General features: G+C 49.0%; 1 protein-coding gene across 1 annotated transcript in view; it reads right to left on the reverse strand.

Annotated features, from left to right (window-relative positions):
- LOC144247621 (uncharacterized) overlaps positions 1–8,263 on the reverse strand; it is a 334,658-nt gene extending 326,395 nt beyond the window's left edge. The window contains exons 1-2 of the mRNA XM_077788930.1: positions 8,241–8,263; positions 7,395–8,042 (exon numbers count right to left, since the gene is read on the reverse strand). Coding sequence (XP_077645056.1) covers positions 7,395–8,042; positions 8,241–8,263 — 671 coding nt within the window. The remainder of the gene's footprint in view (positions 1–7,394; positions 8,043–8,240) is intronic.
- Between the last annotated feature and the right edge of the window lie 11,134 nt (positions 8,264–19,397).

Below are 19,397 nucleotides of genomic sequence, written 5' to 3' on the forward strand. Positions count from 1 at the left end.
CTTTTTCTAAGAGAAGCACTAAATAAATCATATGCTGCTTGCCTTTCCATGATTACGCCGGTACCGTTGCTGGCTCCTTCAGGCTTCGGCAGCACGTATCGGCTGAGCCCGCTTCTACGGTCACTCAGGGCGCGGAGCAGAGAGTATCGGCTCTTTCGCCATCCTTCCAGCTGCAGGACCCGAACCCCAACGCAGCACCTCTCTCGCCTTAGGCTCAGATCAGGTCCCTGCTTTCGGGAGCCAGTTGTTAGAGGGAATGCCGCGGGAGACAAGACTCATGATATCATGATCATCAAGTCTCAGTTTATTGTAACAGATTACACAGTTTATATATGTTCGTTAATTAGCTCATACATATTGCAAAAGCCAAGCTCATGATTGGTTGCTATGTGACTTGTACTATTATCTTAAAAGTATCTTTGTGATCGATACATGCCTGTCCAGCTGGCCTTGCAGTTAGAACAGCTTAGTACCCCTTTGTTCTTCTCTATCTACTTCTACATACCAAGCAGTTTCAATATCCTGCTTTCTGCACACCATCTACTCTTCAGGGCCATGCGAACTTTGCAGCAGTCACGTAGCCCTCCCTATTTGGATTAATTTTACAGTATCATGTCCCTTGTCGTTCAACCATTCCTCTGTCAGGCTCTCTTCACTGATCCAGACTGGGCCCCACCTCAACGCTTCCTCTAGAAAAACAAACATCAAATTATGGAAAATAGCTTACAGACAAAAAGGGGAACAAGAAAAATGGTCAAAAATCTTATCTCTGTCAGGACCTTAAAGAAGGCCCAACCCCTGCATGCCAGGGAAAAACCCACCATGGGTGAGGGAATCACAGGCTTTTTCCCTTCCCCTGCACGGCCCCCATGGTGATCCCAAAGCAAACAAGGGCAGTGGAGCAGCCCAAGCCCTTCCTTGCCTGCAAAGCAAAGCAGCCCCTGCACAGGGTCTGGAGTCCCACCTCTGCTCCCACCATGGGGGTTTGTTTGTGTCAGGCTGGCTGCCCCAGCCCAGCCCCAGCCCGAGGCACGGTGGGTGCTGGGGGCTGTTGGCAGGGCCAGGAGCCCACTCCCATTTCATATCCACCCCAGCCCATGTCCCCAGCCCTGCCAAAAGCAGCCTGGCAGCCGACTGAAGGATCAGCTGCATCCACCCCAGCAAAGGGGGAACCTTTGGTTCCCAGCCAGGCTGTGCAATGCCCAAATCTGGGAGCATCCCCCTGCGTGTGGACTCATCTGCAAATTCCCTGTGGAACCTGGCTTTGAAGGAGATGTCAGAATCAAAGTCCACCATCTTCAGCCTGCCGGTGGTCAGGTGGAGCAAGAGGTTGTCATCCTTGACATCGTCCTCGCTGCCCCCAGCAGCAGCAGGGCCCGACCCTGCTCAGCTTCTGAGATCAGACGAGACCGGGCGCTCTCAGGGCAGTGTGCCATAGGCACCTGGCAGCCCCCAGCAGCGCCCTTCAACCCACCACAGAACCCTCCGGGCACAAGTCCTGAACATCACGGGGGCCCCACACAGCCAACAGGGATGCCCATGCCCACAAGAAAATCCAGAGACAGACCAGAGATGTCCTAGTTTAGGGAAAATTTGGGAGAAAAACCTCTGGAAGTAGCCCCCAGAAAACAAACCCCCACGGCCCCTCCCCACCCACCTGGTTTGGGAAAATATTTTATCTGAGAGAAGTGGAAAAAGACCTGTTTATTTAACAAAAAAACCCCTTCCCAGCACTAAAAAAATGAACAACACCAGATGCCAAAAAACTCTTTCACCACTCTGCAGAGATGACAAATCCAGAAAGTGCCTCCTGGGAGTGGTCACCCGGGTCTGGGTGCTGGGGATTGCTCCGGGCACTGGGGATGGCTGCCGCAGATCAGAAAATGCAGGCTTCTGGTGTTCCTGGGGGTTTCCCAGATCCCAGTCTGGAGCAGGCTGGATGGTATTCAGGAAGAGGAAAGGAAAAGAAACAGTCCAGGGAAAGAACTGGACTGCTCAGCTAAACTAACTGGGAAGCAAAGGAAAAAGCAGAAGCAAGCCAAACAAAGCAAGCCAGCCAGCACTGGCCTCTTCTAGACAGCAGACCATGGGGGGAGGTGAGCCGGCTGATAACAAGGCAAAACAAACCTTCACTTTCAGAGTCAGTTCTGAAAGCACAGAACAGAATATCAAACATAAACAGAACACACGACTGGGGACACAAACACCATAACGTCACCCTCGGACATTCCACCCCTTATCTCCATATCTTCAACATCATGTAAAAACACCATCAAGTAAAAACTTCTATCTTTCACTTACTCAAACCTTCAACACTTACACATTTCTTTCTATTTCACTTGCTCAAACCTTTGACACTTATACATTTCTTTCTGTCTCATGTCTGTATGTTTTCATGTACAGACACTGGCAGCAACATCCAGCAAACAGTGATATTTGCACATGAGTCTCACCCCACAATCAGATCTACCTGAGGTACACATTGCGTTGTTCCATCTCTCTGCATTATCCACCATGTACAACCTGGTCCCTGAGCAAAGACAATCCCACAAATGGGTTTGTCTGTACTCGAGGCAGAATTGATCCACACTGATTTCCATAACAAACCTCTGGCATGTGCCACTGGGACTTTATCTCCATATTCTATATTCAGGGGCTCAGATTGGCCAGGATCTGCTAGATTGGTGGAACCTCGGCTGTTAACTAAGCAGGTGGCCTTTGCTAAATGTTGCTCCCAATTTTTGAAAGATCCCCCACCCAATGCTTTTAAGGTGGTTTTTAACAGTCCATTGTGCCTCTCCACTCTGCCTGCAACTGGGGCATGGTTTGGGATGTGGTACACCCACTCAATTCCATGTTCCCTAGCCCAGGTGTTGATAAGGCTGTTCTTGACATGAGTCCCATGGTCTGACTCAATCCTCTCAGGGGTACCATGCCTCCACAGGACCTGCTTTTCAAGGCCCAGGATGGTGTTACGGGCTGTAGCATGAGACACAGGGTAGCTTTCCAACCATCCAGTGGTGGCTTTTACCATCGTCAGCACGTAGCGCTTGCCTTGGCGTGTCTGGGGCAGTGTGATGTGGTCAATCTGCCAGGCCTCCCCATACTTGTACTTGGACCCCTGCCCACCATACCACAGGGGCTTCACCCGCTTGGCCTGTTTGATGGCAGCACAGGTCTCACAGTCATGGATCACCTGAGAAACACTGTCCATGGTTAGATCCACCCCTTGGTCTCGTGCCCACTTGTAGGTGGCATCTCTGCCCTGATGGCCTGAGGTATCACTGGCCCATTGTGCTCATCGCAACAGCCACTGGTTGAGGCTCACAGACTGGGTTAGCTGCTGGCTTAGGCTCCCAGACTGGGTTAGCTGCTGGCTTAGGCTCCCTGTCTGGTTTAGCTGCTGGCTCAGGCTCACAGTCTGGTTTAGCTGTTGGCTTAGGCTCACAGTCTGGTTTAGCTGCTGGCTTAGGCTCACTGTCTGGTTTAGCTGCTGGCTCAGGCTCACAGTCTGGTTTAGCTGTTGGCTTAGGCTCACAGTCTGGTTTAGCTGCTGGCTTAGGCTCCCTGTCTGGTTTAGCTGCTGGCTTCCAGCCGGGGTTGTTGGCTGCAGCCTGAGTGACTGGGATAGCTGCTGATTTATCTCCCTGCCCCCCTTCCTCTGTCTGCTGCCCTACAGTATCTAGCAGGGTGTGATAAGCACATGCCAGGGCCCAGCTCGCTGCAATGATCTTTTTCTCCTTAGACTTATCATGGCATTTCTCTTTCAGGTACTTTGCCACCTCAGCTGGATTCTGAATTTGTTCACATGGGAAGTCCCAGGCTATAGGGTCAGAAAATTCCTTTAAGATTTGGCCCATATGCTCCCATTTCTTTCTTGAACTCCCTCACATCTCCTGAGTTGAGAGGTACCTCCACATAACCTAGTCCCAGAATTTGGGTTGATTGTCCGTGCTGACCAGCACTGGGGTTAGGGATCATTCCCAAAGCTACTTCCCTTCATGGATATAGAGCTTGCCCTTCCCTTTCTCTTTCCCCCCTTGTTAGACTACGAGTAACACAGTGATTTTCCTCAGGGACCGGCTCTGGGATTTCTACCTCTTGGTTATCAAAATCTCCCCCTTGATCAAAATCGGGGTAGACTGCTGGTGGTGCTGGTGGGGGTGGAGGAGGAGGAGGGATGTATGGTAGAGGGGGTGCAGTTGGAACTTCCTCAGGCTTTTTATTTTTCTTTTTCCCTCCCTGGGTGCTTCAGGCAAAAAGTTTTGCTCTTGTTTCCCCCACTATCCAGAGAGCAGCATACTTGCTCTCTTCCATATCAAAAGGTTCTTTGGAGTTTGCATAAATGTTTAATGCCTGGCAAATCCAGTCCTTGAAGTTTCCAAACTGGCCAAAATAAATTATCACTACAGATGTGTTTTCCTCCTCATACTTTTATACAATAATGTATCATTTTTGCCCTAGCCTTCCCTTTCCTTGAAGGATATTCATCCCAAGATTTTATCATTAGACCTAACGGACTGTCAGGGGGGATCTGGGGAAGCGTTACCGGGGTCCCCGTCCCCATGGAAGCAGAGGGCTTGCTTTTCCTCTGTCCCATCTCCCAGGACACCTTCAGGCACACACACACTCGCGGCCCCTGTTGGTGCCCAGCCCCTCGCGGGCTCTGCAAACCGCACTACTCAGAGCTCTGCCCGTGCCTCGTCCTACAAGGACGTCTCACGCGTTATGTCCTGGGATCCCAGCCCAACCCAGCGGATCCCCACTTTTATATTCACGCTGTCCTGCGTCTTCGCCCGGCTTCGTGCACAAAGATTACGGGGTTACCGGTATCCCTTGTGCTCAATACCGAATCTGGGTTCGTCGGTAAGGGTCTGGGAAGGAAAAGCCTGCACCAGGGCCGCTGCAGAGGCAGCGGGGCGCTTCCCTGATTAGGAATTCCCACCCGTTCACCCTTATCCGAGTCACAGCACCAAGTTTGTTACGGACAAATTCAACTGGGGAGGCTAATTATAGATAAATCAATTAACAAGAATTTATTAAGCAAGCGGTATTAAGCAAAAGAACAGCGCGGGGCAGCCGGGGAGCCTCTGCTCTGCCACGGAGCACCTTCCCCCTTTGACCTTTTTGTTTTTATACGTCCCAGTTGACGTATGTTCTCTCGATGCACTCTGCGCCGGTGCAATTGGTCGCTGGGGGTCTTTTTTTCTGCCTTTGGAGGTCGCAGGAATGAAGGCTCCTCATCTTCCTTGCAGATTGTCCTTGGCCTAAAACTAAACTTGTATATAATTACACAGTCTTCTATGCTAGTTGCATTCCCTACTCAGTTCAAATTATCTCCTTTAACACTCATTTTGATGAACAATGACCTTTGTATTTATTACACCCACTCTCTCCCAGTGCCCCCCAGCGTGTCCATCTCTCTGCTGCCCTCGAGCTCCTGGCCCGGCCCCGGCCGCCTGCTCCCATCCAGCTGAGGTGGTTCCAGGGCCAGCAGGAGCTCTCTGTGGTGGCCACCAACGTGGTCCCCAACGGGGACTGGACCCACCAGCTCCTGGTGCTGCTGGAAACCCCAACCCGGGCCAGGCTCACCTCCACCTGCCAACAACATCAGCCTGGAACAACCTGTGAGCCGGAACTGGGGTATGGGGGAGGAACTGGGGGTGCTGCGAGAGCCACTGGGATGTGCTGGGAGCACCTGGGAGGGAGTTGGAGAGAGCCTGGTTTCAACTGGGAGACGAGGTTGGGGGTTTGGAAGGGCTAAGAAGGGGTTTGAAGGATACTGGGGAGGGTGGGATGGGGTTCTGAGGGTCCTGGTGGGCACTGGGAAGAGACTGGGAGAGGATTTGGGGGTCCTGGGACAGTGGGGGTGACTGTAAGGAGGCTGTGGGATCCTGTGAGTGACAGGAGGGGCTTTGGTGGGTCCTGGGGAGGTCAGGAAGGGATCAAGAGGGAGGTTTCAGGGGATCCTAAGTGGGCTGGGAGTGACCTGGAGGGTGCTTGGAGGGGCCAGGGTGTCTGTGAGAGTTTTTGGGAGATCCTGACCCCTGCGGACCCTCCAGAGATGCTGCTGGATGCTGCCGCAGCAAGATGCTGACAGGAACTGGAGGCACCCGAGTTGGGTTCTGTCTTCCTGGCACTGGGGATCGGGTTCTACCTGTGCAAGAATGTCTGGGGGGTCCCGTGTGTCGTGTCCCCCCTCCTCTGGAATGTGTGGGCTCCCCTGGGGCCCCCAGCCCGGTGTCACCCCCTTTTCTCTGCCCACAGAGCTCCTGAGACGCCGGCGGCCGCAGCCCCTCCCCGTGGCCTCGGGCCGAGCCAGGACCTTCCCAGCTCTATCCCCACGCTGATTTTGGGGGGGTCGAGTGTCCCCCAGCCCTGCTGTCACTCTGCCCCTGCTCCCAGTGTTCCCAGTAAAGCTTCCCAGTTAAACCCAGCCCAGTTCATGGGGGCACTGGGGAGGGACTTGGGGGGACCCCACGGCGGGGCCGGCCCTGGGCAGGGAGGGCGGGTCCAGGTGGGGAACACTGCCTGCTGCGGGTCTGCCCGGCAACTGGTGAGTCATCAGCCCCGCTCGCTCTCATTGGCTGACTCTTCTCCACCGCGTTCTCTCATTGGCTGAGGAGAGGCCCGGCAGTGCAGAGAAGGAACGGGAGAGATCCCGCCCCGAGCACCGGCACGGGGACAACAGACCCGGCCTGGGCACAGGGAGGGAATTTATTACCAACCAAACCACGGCAGCACCAGGAGAAGGGAAAGAAATCCCTCCAGCGCCTTCCCCCACCCAACGGGGATCACCCACAACAGGGTTATCCACCATGGAGAGACGGGGACATCCCAGTTTAGACCAAAGCCAATTTTATTGAGTGTACCAGGTGTTTATACAGGGATTTACTTGTATGGTGCTTATAGAGGGCTCTGTTTTTGGTAACAATTTCCCATTGGTTACACATTCTTCATGACATCACATCACCTGGTAACATTACCTTATCAAAAAGTCTCATACCATATTGCCTGGTCAGTCTTCTTGCCAAGGGAGACTTAAAACTGTGTCTGTGTCTCCCACAGTTTCTGCTCAGTCAGGCCTCACATATCGGGCCTCTTTATCAGCTCCATTGCTTTACTCTCTGTTTTATTCCCCATACGGGGGCACCAGGGCTCTGCCCAACGGGGGTCACTGGGGATCATCCAGCCCGGATCCTCCCATGGGGGATGGAGCTGCAGCAGCGCACCAAGCTCTTCCCTCACTCTCTTCCCTCACTCCAAGCTCTTCCCTCACTCTCTTCCCTCACTCCAAGCTCTTCCCTCACTCATGGCACTCACAGGGCTTCCCTCAGTGGTGCCTCCGTTGGTGCTGGGTCAAGTCTGAGCTCCTGGAGAAGCTCTTCCCACACTTCCCACATTCGTAGGGCCTCTCCCCGGTGTGGATGCGCCGGTGCATGGTGAGGCTGGAGTTGTGCTTGAAGCCCTTCCCGCAGTCGGGGCAGCGGAAGGGCCTCTCCTCTGTGTGAATCCGCTCATGTAGGAGGAGATTGGAGCTGGTCCGAAACCTCTTCCCACACTGGGGACACTTGTAGGGCCTCTCCCCAGTGTGGATGCGCTGGTGTGCTTTCAGTTGGGATCTCCACCCAAAGCTCTTCCCACATTCCAAGCACTCATAGGGCCGTTCCCCAGTGTGGATCACCTGGTGTTCGAACAGGCTAGACCTCTGTATGAAGCTCTTCCCACACTTCCCACACTCGTAGGGCCTCTCCCCAGCGTGGATGCGCCGGTGCACCGTGAGGTCAGAGCCTTGCTTGAAGCCCTTCCCGCAGTCAGGGCAGCGGAAGGGCCTCTCCCCTGTGTGACTCCGCTCGTGTCTGAGGAGATTGGAGCTGCTCTGAAACCTCTTCCCACACTCCCCACACTCGTAGGGCCGTTCCCCAGTGTGGATCCTCTGGTGCCGGATGAGGCTGGAGCTCCAGCTGAAACCCTTCCCACATTCCAAGCACTTGTGGGGCTTCTCCCTGCCATGAGGCTTCTTCACCAGCTCCAAGCTCTGCCTGGATCTCCGCCCGCCTTCCTGGCTCAGGGGAGCTCTTTCCTCCCCGCAGCTCCCTGGGCTGGGTTTGCAGCTCCTCCTCCTGCAGCATCTCCGGGGCTTTTCCTCCTCCTCCATTCAGCCACACCCTGGAAATGATAAATCCGGGTTAGAGGGAAAAACAAGAGAAGAGCTGCTTGGACTGGAGGTTCCGCCTTGCCCAAGTCCATCCCTGGAAGTCATTGGGAATCTTGTATCTGTAAGAACCTCCAAAACACCAAGATTCAGCCCAAAAGTCCCACAAACTTCAAGACACAAATCAAAAACTCCCTGAACATCACAAGTCAGCAAAAACCTCCTCTACAAGATAAAGATTCAGTTCCCACATAAAACCAAAGCACCAACATTTAGCCCAAGAAAGCTCAGAAACACCAAGATTCACCCCGTGAAAATTGTGGATCCCCCTCCACAGTCACCTGCTGCATGTGGGGGGAGCAGCGCTCCTGGGGCTGGGGGGAGGCTGCAGACACAGGGAGGGGTGGAACCTTCTGTTGCTTCCTCTTTCTGCTCCTCCTCCTCCTGAGTCTCTCCTCTTCCTCCTGCTATTCCTCCTTCTCCTGCACAAACCCACCTTCTCCTGCCACCTGCATCGTTTGACCATTTTGTTCCTCAAGCCTGCTTCTCCTTCCCTTCTCCTCCTGCCCCCAGGCCCAGCACCCACTGCCGGCTCCCTCTTCCCCCCAGCCCCACAGCATCCCAGCGCAGGGGCAGGGATGGAGCTGGGGCAGGTCGGGCTGGGGCAGCGCTGGGCTCTCGGCCGCTCCCGCCCGCACTCGGTCCCCACTGCAGCCGCTCCCGCCAGGACAGCGCGGGGGGGCCCGGCCTTGGCGCTGCCCCACTCCCACCTCCCCAAATTCCCCTCGCGGGGCCATGGGGCCGAGGGGGGGGCGCAGGTGGGGTCCAGGTGGGGAATGCTGAGATAACTTTAAGAGTGGGTCCCCAAGAAGAATTGGAATTTGTGGCAGACACAGGGGCAAAAAGAACCTTTATGTTAAATATTCCAAAAGGTTATAGTGTAAGCCAAGATACTGTAAAAGTAACAGGACCAAAAGGAGAGAGTTTCACAGTACCCATTATTAAAAATATGGCAATAGAGGGAGAAACTAGATTTTGGATGAGGGATGTTTTCTTGGTCCCAGGGGCAGGTAGCAATTTATTGGGACGAGATTTACAAGTTAAATTAGGAATAGGGGTTGATCCAAAAGATGGGAAGATGACAGCTAGACTTTTAAAACTAGGCCAGGAGGATGGAAGAAGAATTAACAAGGAAGTTTGGGCTGGGGAGGGAAATAGGGGAAGATTAAATATTGACCCCATAAAGATTACAATTGAGGAAAAAAAAATTGTCCCATACGTGTACGGCAGTATCCTGTATCTTTAGAAGGACGGGAATGTTTAAAGCCAGTAATAGAAGGACTAATAAAGGATGGGACATTAGAACCTTGTATGTCTCCCCATAATACCCCAATACTCCCAGTAAAGAAGCCTGATGGGAGCTATAGACTGGTACAAGCCTTAAGGGAGGTTAACAAAAGAACTCAGACCCGCTATCCAGTGGTACCAAATCCTTATACTCTTTTCAGTAAAAGTTCCTCCCCAGCATCAGTGGTTTAGTGTAGTGGACCTTAAAGATGCCTTTTGGGCTTGCCCATTAGCCCAGGAGAGCAAGTTATCTTTGCTTTTGAATGGAAGGACCCACTAACTGGGAGAAAACAGAAATTAAGATGGACAAAACTACCACAGGGGTTTACAGAATCCTCAAACTTATTTGGACAAGCTTTAGAAACAATACTACAAACTTTCCCCACTCCCCCTGGAATACAAGTTATCTAATGCATTGATGATCTTTTACTTTCTGGGAAAGCTGAAGCTGAAGTTAGAGAGGCTACTATAAAGCTTTTGAATTTTCTTGGGGAAAAAGGATTAAAGGTATCAAAAGGGAAGCTGCAATTTGTAGAATAAGAGGTAAAATATCTTGGACACTTGATTAGGAAGGGTAGTTGAAAGCTCAACCCAGAATGAAACACAGGGATTCTATCCCTTCCCCCTCCCCCTTCAAAGGGGGAAATCAGAAAGCTACTCAGATTATTTGGATATTATAAATTGTGGATTGAAGGATATACACAGGCAGTAAAATTTTTGAATAAAAAAATTGACAGAGGGAAATGATATAAAATGGACCAAAAAGGATAATGAAAAACTGAAGAGAGCCTGACAGAGGAATGGTTGAACGACAAGGGACATGACACTGTAAAATTAATCCAAATAGGGAGGGCTACGTGACTGCTGCAAAGCTCGCATGGCCCTGAAGAGTAGATGGTGTGCAGAAAGCAGGATATTGAAACTGCTTGGTATGTAGAAGTAGATAGAGAAGAACAAAGGGGTACTAAGCTGTTCTAACTGCAAGGCCAGCTGGACAGGCATGTATCGATCATAAAGATAGTTTTAAGATAATAGTACAAGTCACATAGCAACCAATCATGAGCTCGGCTTTTGCAATATGTATGAGCTAATTAACGAACATATATAAACTATGTAATCTGTTACAATAAACTGAGACTTGATGATCATGATATCATGAGTCTTGTCTCCCGCGGCATTCCCTCTAACAAAAAACTAAGAAAAATGAAGTTAAAACTAGCCCCAATATCAACTTTAAGCTTACCTGCACTAGCAAAACCCTTTCATCTGTATGTAAATGAAGAAAAGGGGGTAGCTCATAGGGTTTTGTTTCCAGAGTGGGGAGGAGTAAAGAGACCCGTGGCTTATTTATCAAAGATGTGGGATCCAGAAAATCAAGGCTGGCCAGTGTGTATTCAAGCTATAGCAGCTTCTGCAATCCTGGTAGAGGAAAGTCGTAAACTGACTTTTGGAGGTAAATTAATTGTGTACTAAATTTCTTCCAATTTGCATTGTGATTTTTATCTTGAAATACATAATTTACTGTACTCTAGGATTGAAAAACTAGTTTACAGCTGTGACATAGCAAAACCTGCTATTAATTTGAGTCAATGCAAGCTGTTCAATCAAGTGTTCTCAGTGTGTAAAGTTAAACTAAAGGTAACACCAGCTGCTTGGTAGGTCAATGAGAAACATTTTTCCTTCCAACCAGTCCTTTTTCAAGTACCCAAATGTATTTTGCTTTCTTAGTTTTTTTGTTTTGTTTGTTTGCTAGTTTTTCTGGAAGTGCTAACTACTTGCAGTGCATCTAGAACAGCAATTCAAGTTGTGCATACAAAACACTTGTAAAAAAATAGGGCTCATTTTTTCCCACAATGGGAGGTGGCTACATATAGAAAAAGGAAACCTACAAAGCTAGATGAAGAAAAATTTCAGTATCTTCTACTGTAAACTGTTAATTTGTTACTTTCAGCATCACAGTGGGTGTGTGACACACACATAGGAAAAAGATGGTGAGGGAGATCTCTGTTTACTACAGTTTCCTATTTCTTGAATGAGTTAGAGAGCTATGAAGCAATTGTGACTCCTTGTGTGGATTACCCAGGCCTGCAGGGAGGGCTTGGCCATGATTCCCTCTGTGCTGCAGGCAGCCCTGCAGCGTGGCAGCAGTGGCTTGCCTCTGGTGAGTTTGCAGGCAGGGTGCTCCAGCACTGCAGTGCTCAGGGGCAGTTTCCTACTTTGACATCAAAGCTTAAATTCAGGAGTGCCTCTTCCCATCCAGTTATTGTTTGTACTGTAAGAACCTCTTCAGAGAGTGTTTCCTGGCAGTCAAAAAGAGAGTATTGCAGAGATAAATTCCTTACTTGCCGTCTCCCCCAGTGTATCCACATTTTGTCTATTCCCTCTTCAAATTATAGATTGGTAAAACCCATGCTCTGTGTCCTCAGATGCCCTTCCCAAATCAAACCTTGGCTTCTTTGCAAATTATATTGCATGAACAAGGATTGCCTTAAATTTTTTAGTGCAGGCAAGGTCACTTTGGAAGTAAGTTGTGGTTTACCTTGTTCCTACAACCCTTTCAAGCTTGTGAATGGAAAATTGTGACAGCAAAATAAGTCTTTAGTTTTAGCACTGTCAGCTGTGGGTAGCTGGTAGCCCTTGGTGGAGGGTGCCGTGAATTACAGGCCTGCAGAACACACATAACAAAAGTAATTTAATTTGTAAGGAAGTTGAAAAAGGGGGGAGAGGTGATTGGCAGACTCACCTCTCCAGGATGTAGGATTAATGTTAGAAAGTGGACTGATATTGGAATGTGGATGTTGAAATGTGAAGAGAGAAAAAGAGAGCGAAAGAGAGAGAAAGGGAGAAAGAAAAAGAAACAGAGAGGGAGAGCGAAATACACCCCAAAGTCCCCATACCGTCGCTATTTGTAAATTCTCCCCCATTCCTGCTAGACAGAGTGACAACAAGGGGAGGGGAGTGACAAGGACAGTCAAAACCAAAGCTGTGAAAAACAGGGAGAGCGGGACCACCAATACAGATAAGATCAAAGCAGAGGTCGCTGACTCTCACAATGTGGTTTATTTTTTTAAACAAGACTTCTTTTCTTTCCTTCTGATTTTTGTTGTTAAGAAGAGAAGGCTTTTGTTCTGAAGAATGGGTCTGTAAGACTAAAACAGATGTTGCCTAAAAAGCAAAAAACCAAGAGATGTGATACATCTCCTGTTAAATTTGGCCTAGTCTTTTTTTATTTAACTACTTATAGCTCACAAGAAGAAGAATTGGCCTCTGCAGCAATTAACACAGCTGGATACAAGAAGAAGAAGCAGATATAGAAAAAGATTGTAGTTAAACCCAGAAAGTTTTGAAGAAAACTAATGGTAAAAGTTAATGCAGTATTGTTTTTCTTTTAACACTGTGCTATTAAGAATTCCTTTCCAGGTACTTCTAAAGCAGCAATCCCAACCATGGAAAAGAGGGTGAATTCATGCCAGCAAAATAAAAGAATTTGTGAAGAAACGTGAGGAATGGACTATCACATCTAAACTGCGTGATACCAAATTGACTTTCAACCAGGACTGGGTGGTAATGGTTTGGGAAGACCAAAATGACCCAAGGCAGGTACAAAGAACAACACCTAACTGAGAAATAAGGCAAAGCTTGCATCACTGGTTCTAAGCCCTGCCTGAATAAGCCCTGAGATGTCTCCGACACCTCCTTGGCAGAGGAACACTGCCACTTCAAACAGGAGGATCCGGAGTGTTTGAGTCAAAGAGTTCTTATAGTCTGGCCTTAGCCTGTGACTTGTACAGGGAAGAAGGGAAATTACCATTAATACTATGCTGTATACGTTATTTGATTCATCCCCATATTGGACATGACAGGCTGTGTTATAAGTGAATGTTTAAATTATGAGAATAATTGGCATTGTAGTTCACAAAATCTATGTTCTCGTTGCAAGAAGTATTGGTACTGAATCAATCCCCTATACAGAAAGAACTCAAAAACTGAAGTAATAAATTGGTTTTGTAGATGGGAATTATCAGTGCCTGTGGACTGAGAGATACCTGAGGAATGGTGGAAAACCACAGTTAAAAGGTGTCAAAAACAATTTGCCTGGAAATGAGTAAAAAAGGAGTGACAAGGGAAACAGAGGGCAAGCCTGGGTTGAGCACTGTACTCACCAGCGAGATCACACGTACCTGCTGTGGGCAGCAACCCCACAGGCAGGGGAGGTGGGGGTATAAGCCATGCCAGACCTCTGTCATTACTGTTTCTGTCTCTCATTTGTTGTCTTTTCCCTTCTGAGATAGCAGCAAGATCAGATCGTGTCACAAATGCTACAGAAAGTGTTACATGAAAAGAAACCAAAGTTCCTTTTTGTTACACACCCCCATGTCAACAGCCACTGTTATAACCCATCCAAATTAAGTACCTGCAGGAAAAAGGGGGAAAATTATCACATTACAAAGAACTTAGGGAAAAGTAGTAATACTTGGGGCATGGAATGTCCAAAAGGAGAGAGATGGATTTGTTTTACATTTGATCTTTGAAATATAGTCCAAGATTCGGTAAAGAGACAATTAGTAAACAAAAGGTAAAACAAGCACAGCAGTCTAGCTCTGTATTAACCCCAAATTATATCCTGAATCATATTAAATGACTCCAAGCAGTTATAGAGAAGATAATAAACAAAGCTGCTCATGCATTGGAATTAATATTGAGTCTGCAAAGCCAAACATCACCTGCAGTGCATTAAAATAGGTTGGCTTTATGCTATTTATTGGCTAAAGAATGGGGTGTACAGATTGTTGAAAATAGGTGGCAATGAGGATGTCATCCTGGAAAAAAAAAAGGATATCAGAAAAAAATTATGACCCAGGTATCAGTCCAAAAATGGGAAAATAATGTTAAAAACTAGCAGGTGAGGTAATGTATTGAGAATGGGATGCTGGAAGAAATTAGGATTCTTCCTTTTATGTGTTACAAGTGTTTTGGCATTTCTTCTTTGTTTAATCCCATGTTTTATTTGATTACCAACAGAGTCCAAAGAATGCAAGAGGATAAGAAATATTGCTCAAACCAAATGAATTATAATGATTAAGAGGTGGGATTGTGAAAAATGCATATTTAAGATTGGCTTTTCGCAAATGTTACAATGAATAATATATATGTAATGTTAGAAAGTTATGCTGTATTAATTCCTGTACGTATTAAGTGTAGTTTTAGGTTACAACATAATGTTAAAATAGAGATCATGTATATGGGGGGAGTTCTTTTTAGGAATGAGATGCTCCCTTCCAAGAACACCTAAATCTTCCAAAGGAGAGGAATTTATGGCTTCTTATCAGAAGAAGATAATTTCTTCAGGCCTTGCTCAGACTTGAAGACACCAGGGGATTAAAGGAAACAGTTGACATAAAACAGACAGAGTTTCTTGTTTAGAATAGAATGTATGCATAACCATGAAGGATGTATGAATATGCAACAAGTGTATTAGTTTAAGGGTGATTCCTTTGTTCACAAGTCATGCTTTTCTTGGGACGTCTGTAATTCTTTGCTTTTTATTGTCTTGTAATTGTCCTAACTCCAAAATGTATTACTCTAATTGTATTATTATTTTTATAACCATTTTATTATTATGATACTTATAAAATTTTAAAAACAAAATTATTGAAATTTTTCAAAATTTATAAAACTAGATGAGATTTAAAAGTGACCCTTTAACTCATAAACAATAAATAGATGATTTGAAGGGGAAAAAAAAAAGCAGCAGGTTGTGGGGGGGGGGCACAAGTGAGGCTGCTGAAGGCTGCTGTGGAAGAGAAACTGCATTCCAGGCACCCAGAAGGAACTTCAGAAATGCAAATTAACACTGCTGGGGCAAAGTGGGGACAATGTACCTGGCTCTTCTTGCCTGGGGCAGGAATTGGCTGATTCCCTCTGCCCCTCACCCCAAGCTCTGCCTGCTTGCACAGATGGAATTTGCACAGCTGAAGGCAGAGCCCGTGCTGAGGATCTCTGACTCTGCAACAGAAATGGCTGAAGCTGCAAAGGGAAACAGCAAATGGAGAATGTTGGGAAAACTTCACTAAAATAAGGGGGGATCTTCCCTCTGCCCACTCCAACATCTGCTGTCACTGTCTGTGCTGTACAGGGTGTATCAGAGCACTGGGCTTTTGCTATAACAAGTTCAGGAGTAAGAAAAAAAATGGTCAATTGATGCAGCCCCAGATTGAGGGAGCACCCAAACGTGGGGAAAAGATGAAGGGCCAGCAGAACATATCCTACAACACCATGGACCAGGCCCTGGGAACCAAAATGATGTTGTGAAAAATGCATGTTATATGGCTCTACGCAGATAGTTACTATATGTATTATGTTACACAGATAACTTGTGCTATATTAACATTTTATTAGTATGGTAAACGTAGCTTTGTAGATAAAATGAAGCTTTAGTAGTTAAAAGAGAAAATATGCATGGGGGGGGGGGGGGGGGTTAGGAAATGAGAACACCTAAATTCGCTCTAGGAACACCTAAATTCTCCAGACAAGAGGAATTTATGGTTTTCTTACTAGAAGAAGCTAATTTCTTCAGGCCATGCTCAGACTGGAGGATGCCACAGGGATTAAAAAAAACAGCTGACATACAACAGACAGAGTTTCTTGTTTGAAATAGAATGTATGCATAACCATGAAGGATATATGAATATGCAACAGTGTATTTTTTTAGGGGTGATTCCTTTATTCACAAGGTATGCTTGTTGTGGCTTAAGTGCCCAAGAGAGCATCCAGACATCTGTAAGTCTTTGTTTTTATTGTCTTGCAATTGTCCTAACGCTAAATTTTAATTAGTCTAATTGTATTCCTACTTTTATAACCATTTTACTAGTATTAAACTTCTAACATTTAAAAAACCAAGTGATTGGCATTTTTCACAAATTCCTATCAGGAGACAGAGAAACAATTTATCATTTCAATGGCATCATTAGATTACAAGCTGTCCTCAGAATAAGAAACAACCAGACAGCTCCAGCTCCTGACCTTCCTGCCGACCAAGCCACTGAAATGAGGAACACAACATTTCACATGGGGATGGGATCAGATTATCTGTGTGCAGAAAAAACAGGAGTTTGTGGAAAACTCAGTGACTCAAACTGATGTTGGCAAAGAGATGACAAGAGAAAACTGCTAAAAAAGCTAACAAAGCAAATAGGAGAGCACTTTATGAATTGGTCCAAATATGGAAAGGATGGAAATGGGATATGGTTCCCCGGCTCCCCAGCACACCAGGGGTCAAACGAATGTGGCTTCTCCTCTTCTGTGCTGCAGCAACTCTCATCTTTTTACCATGCTCCACACCTTGGCAGTGCAGCTCATCCAGCAGCTGAGCCAGGGCATGCAGGTGGCAGCCAGGCCTCCTGATCCACAAACGGCTACAAAAGGACAGGGAATGAGGACACCGAGAATAATCCCAAAACCAAAGAGGACCCGAGAAGAACAAAACAGAGTCAAGGAGTGAATCTGCCTGGAGATAGGGCCAGGCACTTGTAGATAAGGGGAGAAACCATCAGTTCCAATAAATGTTCCAAATCGACCCAGACAGCTGCTCAAAGTCCCGCTACATTCCCGAACTTCGAGGAGAAGAACAAAGACTTAACAGAGCCATGAATATCGGCTGTTCTACAAAAGGAGGGTGCACATTAACGAGGACAGGCTCCAGGCGCATCGGGAAGTCGGAACCTTCCAAGGAACTCAGCCGGTGGGCAAAGGCAGAGGGAGATGCGGCCGGGAAAATGAGGATAAAAAGGAGGCTGCGGACTACAAGCACGGCAGAGAGCGCACGGCAAATGCCCCACGGCCTCTGCCCCTGCTCGGCAATAAAGTCACTTTGACAGGACTCCTCGCTCTCCGCCGGGCACACGAACCTCCGGCGACGGGAATTTCCCCGCCCGCTCCCGGCCGCGGGGCAGCCCCTCTGTCCTACCCACAGCAGCCGGGCCGAGCCAGCGCTGCTCCGGCACCGGCTCCTGCCCGGCCCCGGCGGGAAGGAGACCGCGGGCAGCCGCTCCCGCAGCGCCCTCAGCCCGGGGCCGGCACGGGCCGGACACGGCACCGGCGAGCCGCCGGAGCCCCCTGCCGCCCCCTCCGCCCGCAGCCGGCCCCGAGCCCCCGCAGAGCCCAGCGCGGCTCCCACCTGCGCCGGGGCCGCCTCCGAGCTCCGCCGCCGCCGCCTCACCGCGCTCCGGCCGCTGCCGCCGCTGCCGGGCCCGCGCAGCCGCTCGGCCAATGGCGGCGCTGCGCGGCCACGGCCGCCCTCAGCCCGCCGCCGGGGCCGCGCCGCGCCCCGCTCCCACCAATCAGCGCGCCGCGACCGCGACTGACGGCACCGGCGGCCAATGGCAGCGAGCTCGGGGCGGGCTCTGCGCACGGCCCCGCCTCGCCCCGCGCTCTCGGCGCCCCCGGGCTGCGTGAGGGGAAAGCCGGAGATGAGGAACAGCCCCGGCACGGGCCCGGGCCGAGCCGGGATTGAGCTGCCCACACAAACAAACTTCTCCGCGCCTCCCGCCACGGCTTTCCCGGCCCTGCGCCTCCCGTGCCTCCGCCTCTGCGGGAAGCCCAGGAGCCTCACTTCTCCTGCCCCTCGTTAGCGCATCAGTGCTTCGCTTTGATTTCCCCCGAAAAGGGAAACCTGCCCGAAGCCCTGTGGGTGTGTGGGGCAGGGGAGAGATTTCTGTCAGAAAACTCCAAAGACTCGGAGCAGGAGAAGGAGAAGTCAGTGCAGAGCCTTAAATGCAGCTTTCCCCACGCCTCCCTGCTCCCAGCTGCACCTCCTCCCCCGGCAGGGCAGGAGACAGGGAATGGGGCCATGCTCAGCTCATGCCCCGGAGCTTCTCCCTCTGCTCAGGGACAGGAGTCGTTCCCTGCTGCACCCTGCGCTCTCTCCCGGCCGAGACTTCTCCAGGAACTTCTCGGAGCGGAGTCCATCCCCTGGGCACAGCCCCCTCCGAGTGCTGCAGCGTGGGTCACTGTGCCACGGGCTCAGTCCTGCCAGGACAGGCTGCTCCAGCGGGGCCCCTCTGCCCGCGGGCTCACAGCCTCCTCTCAGGCATCGCCGAGCTCCAGCCCGGCTCCTGCAGGGGCTGCAGGGGATCTCTGCATCCCCATGGACCTGCAGGGAGATTTCCGCAGCCCCATTGTAATATATGTTATGGAATAATTCGTGCTTATGTAAAATATGCATCAAGTCAGTTGTGCTTGTAGAAAGAGATTCTTAAAGTTTTAAATGACCAGTGGCTGCAGCCGGGGCTTGAGAAACCACTGTTGGCAGAGAAAGAAAGACCTAATTTACAAATGAAAAAAGGTATCTCGGTGCAGAAATGGGCGCTTTCCGGGGACAATCCAGGAGACACCCAACGTTTAACCCCTGGTCTGCCGGGGAGCCAGAATACCGTGTCTCATTCCCATCCTTTCCATGCTTGGACCAATACAGAAACTGCTTTCCTATTTCCTTTATTATCTTTTTCAACACTTTCCCCTTGTCATCTCTTTGCCAGCAGCAGTTTGAGTCATTTAGTTTTCCTCAAACTGCTTTTTTTCCTGCTAACAGATAATCTGATCCCATCCCCATGTGAAATGTTGTGTTCCTCATTTCAGTGGCTTGGTCGGCAGAAAGGTCAGGAGCTGGAGCTGTCTGGCTGGTTCTTATTGCGAAGACAGCTTTTAATCTAATGATGCCATTGAAATGATAAATTGTTTCTCTGTCTCCTGATAGGAATTTGTGAAAAATGCCAATCACTTGGTTTTTAGAATTTTAAAAGTTTAATAATTAAAAAATGGTGAAAAAATAGGAATAGAATTAGACTGATAAAAATTTATAGTTAAGACAATTACAAGACAATAAAAAAGAAAGAAT

This window comes from Lonchura striata, chromosome 29 (assembly GCF_046129695.1).
Source record: "Lonchura striata isolate bLonStr1 chromosome 29, bLonStr1.mat, whole genome shotgun sequence".
In the NCBI taxonomy this organism is placed as follows: domain Eukaryota; kingdom Metazoa; phylum Chordata; class Aves; order Passeriformes; family Estrildidae; genus Lonchura; species Lonchura striata.